Raw genomic sequence first — 19,281 nt, forward strand, 5'->3', positions numbered from 1 at the left:
CATTAGAGATTTGAGTGTAGACTTTAAAGCATATAATGTCATTAGCGATTGGAGTGTAGACTTTAAAGCATATAATGTCATTAGAGATTGGAGTGTAGACTTATAAACATATAATGTCATTAGCGATTGAATTGTAGACTTTAAAGCATATAATGTCATTAGCGATTGGAGTGTAGACTTATAAACATATAATGTCATTAGAGATTTGAGTGTAGGCTTTAAAGCATATAATGTCATTAGCGATTGGAGTGTAGACTTATAAACATATAATGTCATTAGCGATCGGAATGTAGACTTATAAACATATAATGTCATTAGAGATTTGAGTGTAGACTTATAAACATATAATGTCATTAGAGATTTGAGTGTAGACTTATAAACATAATGTCATTAGAGATTTGAGTGTAGACTTATAAACATATAATGTCATTAGAGATTTGAGTGTAGACTTATAAACATATAATGTCATTAGAGATTTGAGTGTAGACTTTAAAGCATATAATGTCATTAGCGATTGGAGTGTAGACTTATAAACATATAATGTCATTAGAGATTTGAGTGTAGACTTTAAAGCATATAATGTCATTAGAGATTTGAGTGTAGACTTTAAAGCATATAATGTCATTAGCGATTGGAGTGTAGACTTATAAACATATGTCATTAGAGATTTGAGTGTAGACTTTAAAGCATATAATGTCATTAGCGATTGGAGTGTAGACTTATAAACATATAATGTCATTAGAGATTTGAGTGTAGACTTTAAAGCATATAATGTCATTAGAGATTTGAGTGTAGACTTATAAACATATAATGTCATTAGAGATTTGAGTGTAGACTTATAAACATATAATGTCATTAGAGATTTGAGGGTAGACTTATAAACATATAATGTCATTAGAGATTTGAGTGTAGAGATCAGTTGGGTTGAGTGCTTGCTTGATGTGCTTGTGTCGCAGGATCGAACCACCTCGGTGGATCCATTCAAATTGATTGGGGTTTTTCTCATTTCAACCAGTGCACCACAACTGGACAAAGGCTGTGGGACGTGCTTTCCTGTCTGTGGGAAAGTGCATATGGAAGATCCCTTGCTGCATTAGGAAAGATGTACCCGGTAGATGATTTCCTCTTATGTGTCGGAATTACCAAATGTTTGACATCCAATAGCTGATGATTAATTCATCAATGTGCTCTAGTGGTGTTGTTAAACAAAACAAACTTTAACTTTAAATATATCTCATCAAACACTATATATATATAAAACATTTTTATGTATTATTTAACATGTTTTGGTGTTTCGTGCTGTATATTATTATTTAACTTTAAAGTTTTATAAGCATGGCCTAGCTGTCTGTCCAGGATACAGGCTAATGGTTGGTGACTAACAACATATGCACCCAGGACCTCCGGCCCTTAAACTCAATAACTTAACCACTGTGCCACCGATATCAATATGGCTGTTGAAATGTTAAAAATCCATCCCATTTATAAAGGAAATCTTAAACAGTAGATCTTATCAAACATCATGGATCTCACAACACAGATGTCATCTGCCAATGAAATCCATGTCAAATTGGCCAACTTCAATTTGAAGTTCAAATCAAGATTCCTAATAGAATTGGTTGTCATTTGCACTAACAACATATATTGGTACCATTTCTGAGATATATATTCAGGTTTTTTCACTCGAAATATGAATATTGTATCTGTCTTTGCAGCCAAAACAGGTAGTGAAAGGAACCAATTCACACTGGCCACCTGTTCGGCTGAACACCCATGACACAAAATGTCAATGCACATTATGACAAAATGACACGAGTAAAATTCAACCAGAGGGCTTACCATTGAAAAATACAGATTGTTTTAATTCTTCCTCGGTTACTGTAAGTGAATAAGTGAACCACAACATACGTAACAATTAGGAATCAACTTGGACCATGATGTTTGAACTCTCACCCAGAAGTGAACTGTGTAACGTGTGTAGTGAGGACTTACAATTCATTAGTACAGTACACCTTGGGAATCAATCTGAACATTTGGGAAAATTTTACAATTATAAATATTTGAACATGAACATGAACATGCACACACATGCGCAGTAATGTTTCTCAAACAAAACATGCATAAAAACTCCTGCATATTTTTTTATGAAACATGAATATGGACATATACACATCCTAATTATATATACACATTCTAAACTTCAAAAAAAGGCTATTAATTAACAGATGGAGAGTATTTCTGGGAGAAATACAGCTTCATAAAATCTAACACTTAATATTTTACAACATTCGACTGCTTGAATTAATTTTTACAGACACTATAATGATAAAACTTCAACAAATGGACACTATACAGTTATACCACATATTTAAAGTTTTGGACGGAATGTGTAAAAATATTGGCTCATGATCCACTCATTTTACTTGTAAATGAAATGTTTAAAGTAATAACTCTACAACAAATATAGAATACTTTATAAGTTTATGTATTTTCACCAGATATAATTCTTACGAAATGAGTGAACTTCCCATGTTAGTATCTGACTGAACGGAAATGGTATCTAGTGACAACAAGTGTGATATTTTATTTATTACCCACCAACAAATAATGTAAGATCTGACATTACTTCCAATATTACTCCACAAGACTATGGGTATATATTTGAAGGTATAAAGTTTACATTTCGAAACAAAAGTTAATAATTTTAACGAGTGCAACTTTTAGACTGCACCTTTAATGATTGATCATGGCTCTCCATCTTTCTTTCTTTTAAATTATTTTGGTGCTTACATCCAATTAAGGTTCAAAGACGCTGTCCTGGGCACACACCTCAGCTATCTGGGCTGTCCAGGATAATGGGTTAGTTGTTAGTGGTTAGTGAGAGAGAAGAGTGTGTAGTGGTCTTACACCATTGAGTTGTTAAAACTTGTTCTGTATGCGAGTTGGTACCGGGCTGCGAACCCTGTACCTACCAGCCTTATATCCGATGGCTTAACCACTATACCACGGAGGCCGGTAGCTCTCTATCAAGGACAAGAGCATACCTGTCAGGTTAACGGACTTCTCAATGAGCAGGGAACTCTTGACTGAAGCCAGCACTGAGATAAGAACCCAGCATCAAAAGGGGCATTCTCATTATGCGATAGTCACACCGACTTGTTACTTGCGATCGAATCGTACCGTGGGAATACCTAACTTGGAACAACAAGTCATGTCGGAGTACTACCTATTAGAACATGTCCTATTTCTCACGACAAATCGCATGCGACGTCCGTATAAAAAACATTACATAAAGAGAACACTGCTTAACAGTTTTGTGACCACTGAACCATTAAGACTAGAACACCACAGTAGATCTGATAATGATATTTTCATTATATAAGAGAACTGACTGGAACTCTGGATTCAGATATTAGAAGAAATATACTTAGATTCATGCCGATCTGTATTACAGAATATCTGATTGGATAGGATATCTGGGTTTAGAGGCAACATGCAATTTGATTGGATGAGAAATCTGGATTTAAATGTTAGATGAGATTTGATTGGAGATCTGCCAAGGTGCAGGACATATGCTTCAACTTCTCTTCCATTGTTTTCTTTGTCATTTCATTTTCATGCAAGAGTTCTCTCATTTCGTCTTCTACTATCGCAACCTACAACACATCAATAAATAACAGTTTATTCCCTCTTCTGTTTTTACTATCACTGACTACCTATCAATAAACAAGTTAATTATCTCTACTTTTACTAAATATTATGATCAACAACAGATTAATAAATAATTTAATTCTTTCTTCTTTTACTGGGCGAAACATAGCCCAGTGGTAAAGTGCTCGCTTGATGTGTGGTCGGTTTGAGATCAATCCCCGTCAGCTATTTCTCGCTCCAGCCAGTGCTCCACGACTGGTACATCAAAGGCTGTGATATGTGCTATCCTGTCTATGGGATGGTGCATATAAAAGATCCCTTGCTGCTAATTGAAAAGAGTAGCCCATGAAGTGGCGACACCAGGTTTCCTTCCTCAATATCTGTATGGTCCTTAGCCATATATCCGATGCCATATAACCGTAAATAAAATGTGTTGAGTGCATCGTTAAATAAAACATTTCCTTCTTCTTTTACTATTAAAGTCTACAAACTCAAATATTAAGTTAATTCTCTGTTACTATTACGGTCAACAACACATCAATAAATAATAATTCTCTCTTCTATTATCACAGCCTATAATATCAATAAATAAGTTATTATCTCTTTATATTATTACAATCTAAAACACACTTCTCTTTCTAGTATCATAGCAAACAATAACCAATTGATTCTCTAAAAATGTTGACTATCACATCAATAAATAACAATTTAATTTCCTTTTCTCTTTCATTATTTGCATTTATTTAGTGGGGGAACTAGGATTTTTAAACATTAAAAATGTACTTGAGATTAAAACTTTAAATATTCAGAATACACTCGAGATTGTGGCTTTAAATATTACAGGTAGATAACTGCTCGAGAATGGTTGTGGTTGCTGGTAATTTTAACATGCTCATATACCACAAATGTTTCGAGCATGTCTGTCCCGGGTCCCCATTTCTGGATAGCCAGAGGCCCAACCCGGGACAGATTCGAGAATGGAGATCTATTTAAATATTAAAAATATATATTCAAGACGTGGTAAACTCGGGTTGATGAAATAACCTGGTGAGAAGTCAGTGTAAACCTACCCGCTGATTTGCTTCTTCCACCTGGTGTCGTTTCTCATCTTGTAGTTGAGTTATCTTTTCCTGAAAAGCTTTCTCTTTTGCATCCAGCTGTTTGCGGAAAGCATCATCCATGCTTCTCAGTTTCTCTATAGCCAAACTGACAAAAACAAAATGTATTAATGATTTTTATTTCATTATTCTAAATGTTTTACTGGGTGCCATTAAAAAACCAAACAAAACAACAACAAAACAAAAAAACCAAACAAAAAACAACACCATGGCTTTAAATTGTTGACCCTTGCTTCTGAAAAACATAACCTTTTTGCTTCACATAAAATTAATTTTTAGCTACTACAGGATGACCAAAAACAGGCTTGATTTTTTAAAAACTTTTAATTTAAATAAGTATAATGTTAAAGGCAAAACGCTGTAATGATTTGTGCGAGCTGCTTTGCCCAGGACAGGAGGAAATTTTGGGCAGGTTAAACAGGGTGCTGTATTAGAGAGGGACAGGATGTAGCCCAGTGGTACAGCGCTTGCTTGATGTGCGGTTGGTGTGGGATCAATCCCCGTCAGTGAGCCCATTGGGCTATTTCTCTTTCCAGCCAGTGCACCACGACTGGTATATCAAAGGCCGTGGTATGTGCTACCCTGACTGTGGGATGGTGCATATAAAAGATCCCTTGCTGCTAATCGAAAAGACTAGCCCATGAAGTGGCAACAGAGGGTTTCCTCTCTCCATATCTGTGTTCTCCATATCTGTGTAGTCCTGAACCATGTGTCTGACGCCATATAACTGTAAATAAAATGTATTGAGTGTGTCGTTAAATAAAACATTTCTTCTTCTGTACTTGTGCATTCAAATCATCAAGTGCAAGGACACACAGGTTGGGTCATATGGTTTAACAGGCACATTCAGAGCAAGCTGTTGTAGCACATGGCTGTCATGGGCGCAGGTGTAGACTTACGTCGGCTCCTCCGTCCAGGTCAGGAAAGGGGTTGGGGGTGGGTGGGAGGGAGAGGGGACCGCCCGTCCTTGGCACAAGCAGCCCGACCAGGGTTGGTAGGTTGGTTTTGGTGCTATTGAATTTGCAAATGTCCCGTTGGATTAAAGCCATATAGAAAATGTTGTGTAATTTTATGAGGTAATTTTGATGCATAATTTAGAATGGTTCCTCAAAATTGAAAATGGAGCTAATTGATTGATTTGATTTAGTTGGCCGAACTTCGCTCTTTGGACACACTTTGTGATCCAGTTAATTATTCATACTTTGCAGCCTCGATTGCCTTGTCCCTCTCTCTCGATAGTTTCTGTTCCTTCTCTTCCCAGGTCTCCTTCATCTGTGTCACCTGATATTCCAGCTGACCAATCAAAGAAGACTTTTCCTTCCAACGAGAATTCAGAATTCTGAAAAGGAAAAGTGAGTTTTAAAGAAAATACAATATTCATCTTCCTCAACTATTCATACATATTTAACAGAATAAAGACCTAAAACACATACCACAACCTTTACTCACGAGCCTTTACCGTAACCCTGTCAAACTGAATGTTTAAAGTTGATTGACTTGTTTGTCTTAACCCTGTCATAATGAATGTTTAAAGTTGGTTTACTCGTGAGCCTTTGTCTTAACCCTGTTGTAATGAATGTTTAAAGTTGATTTACTCATGAGCTTTTATCGACTCCTCCAAGTCCGACTTGAGATCTGCAACCTGCTGCTTCAGTTCATCTTTACGTTCCCGCAGTCGCTCCACCATTTCCTGGAATACCACACAAATCTCAAAACATTACAAACACTAATTCTATTACAACATTCCCACAGTTGCTCTACCATTTCCAAAATACCACACAAATCTCAAAACCAGTACTTTCTCATTACCTTCCTACAGTCATTCTATCATTTCCTGAAAGAAATAAACCCCCACCAACTAAAAACAACAACTTTACAAACAAAAATGTTCTTCTTACATTAATTTTAAGGAAATCAGTAATTTTCCTATTTTACATATTAATTCCCCCCCCCCCCCCTCCTCTAAAAACAACAGTTCCTACTTGTACATGAAACTGGTTTTCAAAATAATAAAATATTTAACCATGCAGTTTTCAAAAAACTATTTTTCAACTTTATACTCACTGAGTATTTAAACAACCTGGTTATAAGAGGTATTATGAACTGAATGAAAGTACTTTTGACTTATGAGCCGTTCCAATGTTACGTAACGCTAGATGGAGTGTGTGGGTGTACAGTTAGGGTTTGTTTTGTTTAACGACACCACTAGAGCACATTCATTTATTAATCATCAGCTCTTGGATGTCAAACTACTCAGTAAATTAAAACAATTTTTTTTTTTTATATCAGGAATAGATAATAGTAAGTTTTAAATATATGAACAATGTCAGACACAATGAGAACAGCAGTTTTTTTTTTTTCTCCAAAAATATTTGAAGGTGAACTTTGACCTATGACACTGACTTGGTACAGTGCAATCCTCAGCTATTGTTATGATCCCTTGATGCTAATGGAAAAAGGTGGTGGATGTTTTCACCATGACACACGGGTCAAAAATTACTAAATGTTTTGACATTTGGTATTTAATTAATCAATGTGCTGTAGGTGTGTTGTAAAACAAAACAAACTTGAACTTTCTATTGTTATGTCGGCACTGCCAAAAGGTCTCGCTTCATGTGCAGTCGGTTTAGGATTGATCCCCATCGGTGGACCCATTGGGCTATTTCTCATTCCAGCTGGTGCACTACAATTTGTATAACAAAGGCTGTGGTATGTGCTATCCTGTCTGTGGGATGGTGCATATAAAAGATCCCTTGCTACTAATGGTAAATGTGGCAGATTTCCTCTTGAAGACTATATGTCAGAATTACCAAATGTCTGACATCCAATAGGTGAAGAAAGGAAATGTTTTATTTAATGACGCACTCAACACATTTTATTTACAGTTATATGGTGTCAGACGTATGGTTAAGGACCATACAGACATTGAGGGAGGAAACCCGCTGTCGCCACTTCATGGGCTACTCTTTTTGATTAGCAGCAAAGGATCTTTTACATGCACCATCCCATAGACGGCCTTTGATGTACCAGTCATGGTGCACTGGCTGGAGCAAGAAATAGTCCAATGGGTCCACTGATGGGGATCGATCCTGAACCGACCTCGCATCAAGAGAGTGATTTACCACTGGGCTACATCTCGCTCATCCAATAGGCGATGATTAGTGATGTCATTAAACAAAAACAAACTTTATCCTCTTGAAGACTACATGTCAGATATTACCAAATGTTTGACATCCAATAGGCGATGATTAGTGGTATCATTAAACAAACTTTATCCTCTTGAAGACTATATGTCAGATATTACCAAATGTTTGACATCCAATAGGCGATGATTAGTGGTGTCATTAAACAAACTTTATACTCTAGAAGACTATATGTCAGATATTACCAAATGTTTGACATCCAATAGGCGATGATTAGTGATGTCATTAAACAAAAACAAACTTTATCTTCTTGAAGACTATATGCCAGATATTACCAAATGTTTGACATCCAATAGGCGATGATTAGTGGTATCATTAAACAAACTTTATACTGTTGAAGACTATATGTCAGATATTACCAAATGTTTGACATCCAATAGGCGATGATTAGTGGTATCATTAAACAAACTTTATCTTCTTGAAGACTATATGTCAGATATTACCAAATGTTTGACATCCAATAGGCGATGATTAGTGGTATCATTAAACAAACTTTATCCTCTTGAAGACTATATGTCAGATATTACCAAATGTTTGACATCCAATAGGCGATGATTAGTGATGTCATTAAACAAACTTTATACTCTAGAAGACTATATGTCAGATATTACCAAATGTTTGACATCCAATAGGCGATGATTAGTGGTATCATTAAACAAACTTTATCCTCTTGAAGACTATATGTCAGATATTACCAAATGTTTGACATCCAATAGGCGATGATTAGTGATGTCATTAAACAAACTTTATACTCTAGAAGACTATATGTCAGATATTACCAAATGTTTGACATCCAATAGGCGATGATTAGTGGTGTCATTAAACAAACTTTATACTCTAGAAGACTATATGTCAGATATTACCAAATGTTTGACATCCAATAGGCGATGATTAGTGGTGTCATTAAACAAACTTTATACTCTAGAAGACTATATGTCAGATATTACCAAATGTTTGACATCCAATAGGCGATGATTAGTGGTGTCATTAAACAAACTTTATACTCTAGAAGACTATATGTCAGATATTACCAAATGTTTGACATCCAATAGGCGATGATTAGTGATGTCATTAAACAAAAACAAACTTTATCTTCTTGAAGACTATATGTCAGATATTACCAAATGTTTGACATCCAATAGGCGATGATTAGTGGTGTCATTAAACAAACTTTATACTCTAGAAGACTATATGTCAGATATTACCAAATGTTTGACATCCAATAGGCGATGATTAGTGATGTCATTAAACAAAAACAAACTTTATCTTCTTGAAGACTATATGTCAGATATTACCAAATGTTTGACATCCAATAGGCGATGATTAGTGGTGTCATTAAACAAACTTTATACTCTAGAAGACTATATGTCAGATATTACCAAATGTTTGACATCCAATAGGCGATGATTAGTGGTATCATTAAACAAACTTTATACTCTAGAAGACTATATGTCAGATATTACCAAATGTTTGACATCCAATAGGCGATGATTAGTGATGTCATTAAACAAAAACAAACTTTATCTTCTTGAAGACTATATGTCAGATATTACCAAATGTTTGACATCCAATAGGCGATGATTAGTGGTATCATTAAACAAACTTTATCTTCTTGAAGACTATATGTCAGATATTACCAAATGTTTGACATCCAATAGGCGATGATTAGTGGTGTCAGTAAACAAAAACAAACTTTATTATCTTGAAGACTATATGTCAGATATTACCAAATGTTTGACATCCAATAGGCGATGATTAATAAATCAATGTGCTCTCATTTCATTTCAACTTATTTTTGAACTTATATCCAATTAAGGTTCAAGCACGCTGTCCTTGGCACACACCTCAGCTATCTAGGTCTGGGCTGTCTGTCCAGGACAGTGGGTTAGTTGTTAGTTGGTTAGTGGTTAGTGAGAGAGAAGATCAGCAGTGGATCAACAAGTGAAACTGCATTTTAATACTTATAAATCTCATAGGGTGTATTTTGATAGAATGAACTGAACGTCTACGGAATAAAATGAAGATTTAGTCCCATGATGCCTCATTCTGTCTTCTGTGCTATATTTCTTTCAAAAACACCCTTGTGGAGGAAATTTTACACAGAATAGTCAAAATGTCAAATTTTTCAAAGGCAAAACATAGTGTTACTGGATTACAAAACATAGCGTTACTGGATTACAAAACATAGCGTTACTGGATTACAAAACATAGCGTTACTGGATTACAAAATATAAACATTATGTTGGTTTTATGGAACCAATTGTTTTAAAAGATATTGTATATAACTATCGCTAACCCTAACCCTAACCTTAAACTAATTCTAACAAATATTTCTTTAAAATCATTCTGGGGAAAATAAGGAACTCATGCCAATGTATTTATTGTTGACTCTTCAATGTAGTGTATCCAATAATTTATAGGATTTTAAAATTAACAAAAGTTTCCATTTTTTGTTGTTAAGAAGTGGGAGTGAGCAGTGAGGTCAAATTTTATCCAATCAGTGATGACATTATTAAGCTCTTTGTCTAAACATGTATGAGCTCAGGCTGTCAAATGCTTAACGGTGTCATCTTTGATTAATTTTCAGGACACAGTACTGAATACTCGTACTTTTTATACATATATGGGAATTAAAATTCATAACTTTTATTCCTTTTTTATATTATTTATTCCATTATGTAAAATATATACAATTTGTGGGGTGTTTTTTTTCACTGTGATAAAAAAAAATTGTTTCATGTTTATCGTTTCGCGTTCATGATTCAAGTTAAAACTATACAAACGTCACTTGATTTTTTTAAAAACTATTTGGCAAATATCATCTTTTAAATGTTCTTCTTTTTTTATTCCTTTCTCTCCCCCCTCACCGGTAGTGATGACATCGAGTGGGACTGATTGACAATTTTATTTCCCCCCACCCCTGGTATAACTGGATGTAGTCTAGCTGGGAGGCTGAAATAGTATAAATAACCCCACAATTGTATACAAGGGTTCGAGTTATTGTGTTTTATAGAAAAAACAGCTGAAAATTGGCTGGTCATTTTCAGTAAAGTTCAGCAGTATATTATTAACTATATGATGCGACTCTTTTAAAACATTATATAATTTATTTCACATACTTACATTCAGTTGAGTTTCAAGCAAGCTGTCCCATACTCACATGTATATAAAACTCAGCTATGTCTGTTTAGAACAGAGATTTAACAAAGCTCTCCACTAAGCTAAGGGTTATAACCCTGGGTTTGAGTTGGCCATTATTAAACAGGATGTGAACTCCGGCCCCGTGCTAATAAAACTTTAAAGTCTAGACCCAAGTCTACTTCATTTCATTTCGACTTTTTTTTTTTTATGTGATCCCCTAAATTGGGACAACATTTCCATGTTCTTTTTATTTCTTCATCGAACGAATCGATCACATTGATATCGCCAGTTTCGTTCTTGTAATGGCTGTATATATATAATTTGGTGCCCAAGATAAATGCTTTTAATTTTTTCATTTTCATTGCAACTTATTTTCGCGTTTATATCCAATTAAGGTTCATGCACGCTGTCCTGGGCAAACACCTCAGCTATATGAGATGTCTGTCCAGGACAGTGGGTTAGTTGTTAGTTGGTTAGTGGTTAGTGAGAGAGTTGAAGGCGTAGTGGCCCTACATCTACCCATTGAGCCCTTAAGAACTCGCTCTGGGAGGGAGCCAGTACCAGGCTGTGAACCCTGTACCTATCAGCTTGTAGTCCGATGGCTTAACCACTCTGCCACTGAGGTCGGTCCAAGTCTACTAATAATGTCTGCCTTGAGACTTTAACATCATCAGTGGTCCCATCGAGCAATTTTTCCTCAAAGAACAGGTAAAGCTAATTTACTGTATGTACTCAGACATGGGTCTAGCAAGACTGTTCACAGGACTAGAGTATCTGTGCAAGAAAGAGCACTCTCATTTAATTAATTTGTTTTCACATAATTTTGCCATGTTTGCCTCCAGTTACATTAAGGGTTATAAGACATGGAGGGAAAACAAAAATCGAATGTGATGAATGCAATACAATGGTATGATTTGACATCCATGTTCAGAGATGGAATTAAGATGCATAATGCTATTTTACTTTATTCCTTAGTCTTATTATCATCAAGTGTAAGTATAGGGTATTCAGGTCTAGGTCGAGTTTAACCCTCGAGTACTTGAGTCCAATATTTTGCACTTGTGGAGGCCCTGTTTCTGGGCATATAAAACTTTGGTCTAGACTCTAATCTTTATTGATGCCACATACATACAATTGATATGTTTGGTTTTTGCCATCATGTTAAAAGTCTCAGACTCTATTAGAATCTGAGACAGGATGTAGCTCAGTGGTAAAGCGCTTGCCTGATGCACGGTCGGTCTGGGATCGATCCCTGTCGGTCGGCCCGGCCATTGGGCTTTTTCTTGCTCTAGCCAGTGCACCATGATATGTGCTATCCTGTCTGTGGGATGGTGCATATAAAAGATCCCTTGCTGCTAATTGAAAAGAGTAGCCCATGAAGTAGCGACAGTGGGTTTCCTCTCTCATTATGTGTGGTCCTTAACCATATGTCCGACGCCACATAACCGTAAATAAAATGTGTTGAGTGCGTCATTAAATAAAACATTTCGTTCCTATTAGAATCTTGAGTGTAAATTGTGAGTTTTATAACCATGTGGCAAGTAGCACTAATTTACTGTGATTTTTCCTCAAAGAACAGAGACAGAACAAAGTATTAGGCAGTCTGGAACTCAAGAGAGTTTTTCAGGTCTGCTCACCTCGGCATCCTGACGTGCTGTCCTCTCTTCTGCCAGCTGTTCCTCCAGGTCTCGGTGGATCTTGAGACCCTCGTTGCGAGCTTTCTTTACTTCCCCGTCCCTCTCCAGCAGACCCTACAAAGTCAAACACAGCTGGTACTGCAAAGTCACTCATCCCATTTAGTAGGCAGTGTAAAATGTTATTGAAAAAAGAAAAAAATGAAGAAAAAACCCCCAACATAAATATATAGCTGGTCTCTGGTCAGACCAAAGTTCCACAATTGATGTGTCAATATGTTAATTAGGTGTTTTGTTTTAAAAGCATGGACTAAATAAAATTGTGGATTTCCAACCCTGACACTATCATAACATATTTCTGGGGCAATAAACTATTTATTAAAAAAACCCCCAAAACCCCAACAACAACCAAATTGTGGATTTCCAACCCTGACACTATCATAACATATTTCTGGGGCAATAAACTATTTTTAAAAAAAAACCCAAAAACCAACAACAACCAAATTGTGGATTTCCTGTTTTAAAAAATCACCTCTTTCAAGTTGCGAATAGTCTCGGTCTGGTCGTCTATCATCTTGCTCTTAATTCTCACAGCATCCGTCTCTTTCTGAAAATAAACAAAACACAGAAGACAGCTAGATAAACTAGAACTGCACCTTACATTTGTCTAAATCACCTTAGAAATGGCAGGCCTCAAAGAGGCAAATTAGGAAGGAAGAACGTATGTTTTAGTTAATGACACATTTTATTTAACAACACACGCAACACATTTTAATGAAGTCATATGGTGTCGGACATACGGTTCAGGGGTGGGAACTGGTGAACTGTAAAAAAGAGGAAATCTGGAGGGGTCCAGGAAATTCTTGAAATCCTAGGTTAAAATCTGTGCCATCTGACACATTTTGGAGGAAAGCATGATTAAAATGTGAGGAAACGCAATGTTCAATGAGAGGAAAACAGCTGATCCGAGGAGTATTCCCATCCCTGAAGGTTAAGAACAACACAGATAATGAAAGAGAAAACCGGCTTCCACCACGCAATGGGCTACTCGCTTTGTTCAGCAAGGGATCTTTAATATGCACCACCATCCCACATTCAGGATAGTATATACTACGGCCTCTGTAACACTAACTGTGGTGCACTGGCTGGAACGAGAAATAGTCCAATGGGCCCACAGATGGGGACTGACCCTAGACTGAGCCACTGACTAGAAGTTTGTTTTGTTTAATGACACCACTAGAGCACATTGATTTATTCATCGGCTATTGGATGTCAAACACATTGTAATGTTGACAGTCATAGAGAGGAAACCCACTACATTTTTTTTTCATTAGTAGCAAGGCATCTTTTATATGCACCATCCCACAGACAGGATAGTACATACGACAGCCTTTAATATATCAGTCGTGGTGCACTGGTTGGAACGAGAAATAACCTAATGGGTCCACCAACGGGATTCGACCCTAAACTGATCACGCCCTAGCCACTATGTCCCACCTTGGTTTAAATCTAACACTGTGTGATGCAAACAAAGTAAGTATACCTAGACTAAGCCAAATGCAAAAGCTGATGGGGAAATGACAGGTGTCTGATCCAGATGGACAGAAGAGACAAGCACCTGTCGAGGATAGGGATGTGGAATTAAGAGCAAAGAAAGAAAAGTGGAAAGAAGAGGCTGCTAGATTCAGAATCAATGGGAGGACGAAGTGGGATTTATTAAAACATAAAATAAAAATTACCACACCCTCAAAAAAATAAAAATAATAATACCACCCAAAGATGATACCACATAAAGATGATAGGAAGATGAAAAAAGACAGGAAGAACATCCTCCCTGCTAAATCAGCCCCCTTCCCAGATCACTTTAGAATGAAGATAATAAATTATACTATGACAAAAAAGTATAACTAGACAAAAAGTCCTGTAAGACTGGGTCAGTGAAGTTGTTTCACGACCATGTTTCACCTACCTCCAACTGTTTTTTCAGAGTGGAGATTTCAAACTGTGAACTTTCTATCTTCGACTCCAATCGACCTCGGTCTTGAGCCAGGGAAGCTCCTGTGAGAACACACAAAAAAAAAGAAAAAAATTTCAATGTACTTTAGTGGTGTCGTTAAACAAAAAACATACTTTTTTAGGTGGCATTTGTTGGGATCAGACAAAAACCCAGAGAATGGGTCCCTTAGGGGGTTTGATCCTGTGAGCCAAGTAACTCAGGAGTGTGCTCTACATTCCACTCGGAAGAAATTAGACAAAAAAATTTTTTTTTGTTTAACAATACCACTAGAGCACATTGATTAATTAATCATCGGCTATTGGATGTCAAGCATGTTGTAATTCTGACTCATATTCATCAGAGGAAACCCGCTACATTTTTCCTTATGAAGTAAGGGAAGGGATCTTTTATATGCACTTTACCACAGACAGGAAAGCACATACCACGGCCTTTATCCAGTTGTGGTGAACTGGTTGGAACGAGAAAAAACCTAATCAGCTGAATGGATCCACTGAGGTGTTTCAATCCTGCGATGCAAGCACCTCAAGCGAGCACTCAACCGACTGAGCTAACTCACAGCCCGAGTTCAAGACAAAGAATCACCTTGATGCGCCAGCTCCTGACCCCAGAGTTTTCTTTCTGCCTTCAGTCCTTCAATGACCGACTCCAGAGCCTGTACATGGGCAGACAGCTTGGACTTCTCCTGAAAACAGGAAAACAGTTAAAATGCAGTTTTACACAGAGGACAATATTTCAAAATCTTAAACTGCACTTATTTTCGTTAGTATCTTTTTTCAAAAATTAATATATTTATTTTAACGTATTTATAAGGTTCAAGCACACTGTCTTGTGCACAATTTAAGCCTCAGTTGTTTGGGCTGTCTGTCCTGTACAGTGGGCTAGTTGTTATAGTAATGGGTTGGGTTTTGTTTTCTTTTTAACTTCTTTTCTTACTTAGGTTCAAGCACACTGTCCTGGGCACACATCTCAGCTATCTAGGCTGTCTGTCCTGGATAGAGAGTTAGTGGTTAGTTATTAAGGTCGATGACAGTCACTTTTCGGACACTTGTTTTGGCTTCATACACAATAAATAAAAAATATCCAATGGTAATTTTTTTATGATATATTTAATAAAAGGTACTTTTTATTTCTTTCATCTTTTAAAACTTAAACTTAATATTTTGAGAAAAACTATGAAAAATAAAAACATACCGACCTGTAAACAGTGTTGTCTGCTTGTTGTAGAATTTTAATGTGGCGAAGCATTGTAATAATATAGCTAATTTTAAATCTGAATGATGTCAATATTCCAATGACATTACTTTGCATAAAAAAATTCCAGTGCAAAATTGCTACTGAAATTGTTTTGTTTGAATATTACAAATACACCTGAACATGTTTGAAGAAAATCTTGTGATTAATTTTTTTTATACCTTTTATGAAATATGGATTTCAAGTGAAAATATGGTAAGATATGCTATATTTATTGTGTACGAAGCCAAAACAAGGGTGCGAAAAGTGACTGTTGTCGACCTTAGTGAAAGAAAAGTTGTTAAAACTCGCTCTGAGTGTGAACCCAGTGCCTACCAGCCTTATGCTCTATGGAATAACCACTACACCACCGAGGCCAGTCAAAAATCTTAGACAGATCTTGAAAGACAGTTAAAATGATTTTGTAAATGATAACCGATCGTTTGGCCTTAACCACCACGGGACGTAACCACCACACTCTTGAGGTCTCAAATTCCTCAAGCAGAGGTAAGGGACAGAACTCTTACCTTCTTAAGGAGTTCAAACTGCACCATTCTTTTCCTTGCCTCGTCAACGTGAGCTTCCAGAGATGCAACACGTTCCTGCAAAATGAAAATAGAAATCATCAAACAGAAGAAAAAACATCATGGAATTAATCAATACTTAATGAAATCTATATACCAAGCAACAGAAAATAAAAATGATGTTGGTCTATTTTAACTGTTTTTTTTTTTTTAGGATATTGTAAAGTAGGGTGCTATTAAAAAGCATTAAAAAAAAAAAAAAAAAAAAAAAAAAAATCCCCCCCCACCAAGCATTCTGTAAGCAGTACATGTCTCCCACCTGGCCTTACAAAGTTCAAGGGCCATAAATCTATCAAATATGGATAAATTCCATATTTCATAGTTATGGCCCTTGAATACATTTTCTGGCGATGCTCTGTCAAAAATGAGTAAATCCACATAAAAGTGCAAGCTATATACACAATTTCAGCTCAATATCTTGAGGCATTGCGAAAAAGTCTGGAACACTATATGTGGGACAGACAGATGGACAGATGGACAGATGGACAGACAGACAGAAGGTTGGAAAACGAAACCAGGAGTGTGTGGTGGGGGGTGGGGTGGGTAATATTAGCGGTTTTTTTTTCTTTTTCAATGTATTTTTCAAGGGAGCCTGACCTGACCCCCCAAAAAACTTTGCTCACCACTGTCTAGACACCCCCCAACCCCACACAATTTCCTGTGGATGCGCCTGGAAACATATAGCCACCTGTGGCTGGACCAGTAAGGGACTAAAAAACAAGCGTTCTGAGAGTACTGCTACAGCAATACATGTCCACTATTTGGGCCCAACACATTTGTAAATGAACTAAACTTAGTGTCCATTTTTTACAGGTTAAAACTAGGGTGTGCAGCTTTAAGGACGATGGCTTAACCATGATGCCGTTCATGCACTGTTAACCTGTAGCTTTAATTAATAGTGTTAAAATAATCAGCCCCTTCAGTTCATTATAGTTAGTTTTTGATTGGTCCTCCTCAGCAACTTGTACTGCACATGCGATGTGTGAAGAGCAGCACTTGGGAATAAAATATCCGAGGGGACGAACGTGTTCAAATCTTATTTTGTAATGCACCTATACAAAAACACTTGCTGCTTTAGAAAAATGTAGCGGGTTTCCTCTGATAACTACAAGTCATATTACCAAATGTTTGACATCCAATAGCCGATGATTAATACATCAATGTGCTCTAGAGTGGTATCGTTAAACAAAACAAACTTTAAACTAAACAGAAATATTGCTGTTATTTATTAATATACAAAAATTCAATGGAATAAAATGTCTCCACTACCATAAGCTTATCCAATGTCAATTCAATATCACTGGCAGTAATTGTATCCACAGAGTCCCTTTTTACCTTTTGACGGACCGTTCAAAATTGCGCCTAAATTCCTTCATAAAAATGCGCACCATTTATCTTTGGCTATAATCCTACGGGACATTCCAAATTCCATAGCACCATACCACCCTCCGCCTGTTACCGACCCCAGTCAGACTGCTGGTGCTCCCTTGCACCTGCTAGTGCAGGGGCCCCCCATCCTTCCCACCCCACCCTTTCCTGTCCTGTACGGAAGAGCCAGCCCATGACAGGCGTGCGCTATAACTGCTTGCTCTGAATGTGCATGTTAAACACTATGACCTGACCTATCCACAGAGGTTCATCTCAGTGTATGTTTAGAAAAAAAAAAAAAAATTAAACAAAGAAATTTAATTAATTTGTTTTAATGTATTGTGATGAACATCAATAGGTTCAGCTATAACCAAAGTTTCATTCATCTAGGACTTAAAGGTTAGCCTTATAATAAAGTAAAGTTAAAACCAGACCACGTTTTTCATGCCATATGCATGAAGTCAAACATCAGATGACAGACATTAAGTCTGTTTTCATTTCCAATAACAGCCATTTCGATTTTAAAATCATGCATTAAAACGGCTTTTGGCTAAAAGGATAAAAAGACTAATGGTGAACAGTGACGTACTTCATATGAATTTCTCTTTAACAGTGACACAATTTATTTGATTTGTGTATAGTGTGTGCATACTGAAAACATTAAAATGTCTTTGTTTTCAAATAAAGTTTGCAATGTTTAGCATAAGCCTTTTGTAAGGTGCTTTGCAGTGCTTACATGAAAGCAAATGAATTAATTACACTTTTTACTCATTACTAAGAATACGAAGTACAGTCAACCTTGTCTTAAGCAGTCACACACGGGAGTAGAGAAAAATGTCTGCTTAAGACAGGTGACCACTGATTACAGGTTGCCACATATATAGTCTTTAAAACATTTGTTTTTGTTTCTTTTTTGCCGTCTGTACTGCTAATTAATGGTAGTGTGCTCCACAGTTGATTCAACTTTCAACATGTCGCCTCCTTCAGAAATGAGGTGATTGGAATATATTAATTTAACCATTCTCAATAAGTTTGTTTTCTTTTTCCATTTAAACCGCCTCGGCGGCGTCGTGGTTAAGCCATCGGACACAAGGCTGGTAGGTACTGGGTTCGCAGCCCGGTACCGGCCTCGGTGGCGTCGTGGTTAAGCCATCGGACACAAGGCTGGTAGGTACTGGGTTCGCAGCCCGGTACCGGCCTCGGTGGCGTCGTGGTTAAGCCATCGGACACAAGGCTGGTAGGTACTGGGTTCGCAGCCCGGTACCGGCCTCGGTGGCGTCGTGGTTAAGCCATCGGACATAAGGCTGGTAGGTACTGGGTTCGCAGCCCGGTACC

The 19,281-nt window shown here is 36.9% G+C and overlaps 1 protein-coding gene across 2 annotated transcripts in view; it reads right to left on the reverse strand.

Annotated features, from left to right (window-relative positions):
• Positions 1 to 2,883: 2,883 nt before the first annotated feature.
• Positions 2,884 to 19,281, reverse strand: part of LOC121388033 (leucine-rich repeat and coiled-coil domain-containing protein 1-like) — a 378,090-nt gene continuing 361,692 nt past the window's right edge. For both annotated transcript variants that reach the window (XM_041519233.1, XM_041519232.1), the window contains exons 19-27: positions 16,522 to 16,596; positions 15,347 to 15,446; positions 14,717 to 14,805; positions 13,280 to 13,354; positions 12,751 to 12,864; positions 6,365 to 6,459; positions 5,971 to 6,108; positions 4,722 to 4,857; positions 2,884 to 3,656 (exon numbers count right to left, since the gene is read on the reverse strand). In XM_041519233.1, coding sequence (XP_041375167.1) covers positions 3,531 to 3,656; positions 4,722 to 4,857; positions 5,971 to 6,108; positions 6,365 to 6,459; positions 12,751 to 12,864; positions 13,280 to 13,354; positions 14,717 to 14,805; positions 15,347 to 15,446; positions 16,522 to 16,596 — 948 coding nt within the window. In that variant the 3' untranslated portion in view covers positions 2,884 to 3,530. The remainder of the gene's footprint in view (positions 3,657 to 4,721; positions 4,858 to 5,970; positions 6,109 to 6,364; positions 6,460 to 12,750; positions 12,865 to 13,279; positions 13,355 to 14,716; positions 14,806 to 15,346; positions 15,447 to 16,521; positions 16,597 to 19,281) is intronic.

Source organism: Gigantopelta aegis, chromosome 14 (genome assembly GCF_016097555.1).
Source record: "Gigantopelta aegis isolate Gae_Host chromosome 14, Gae_host_genome, whole genome shotgun sequence".
Taxonomy (NCBI): domain Eukaryota; kingdom Metazoa; phylum Mollusca; class Gastropoda; order Neomphalida; family Peltospiridae; genus Gigantopelta; species Gigantopelta aegis.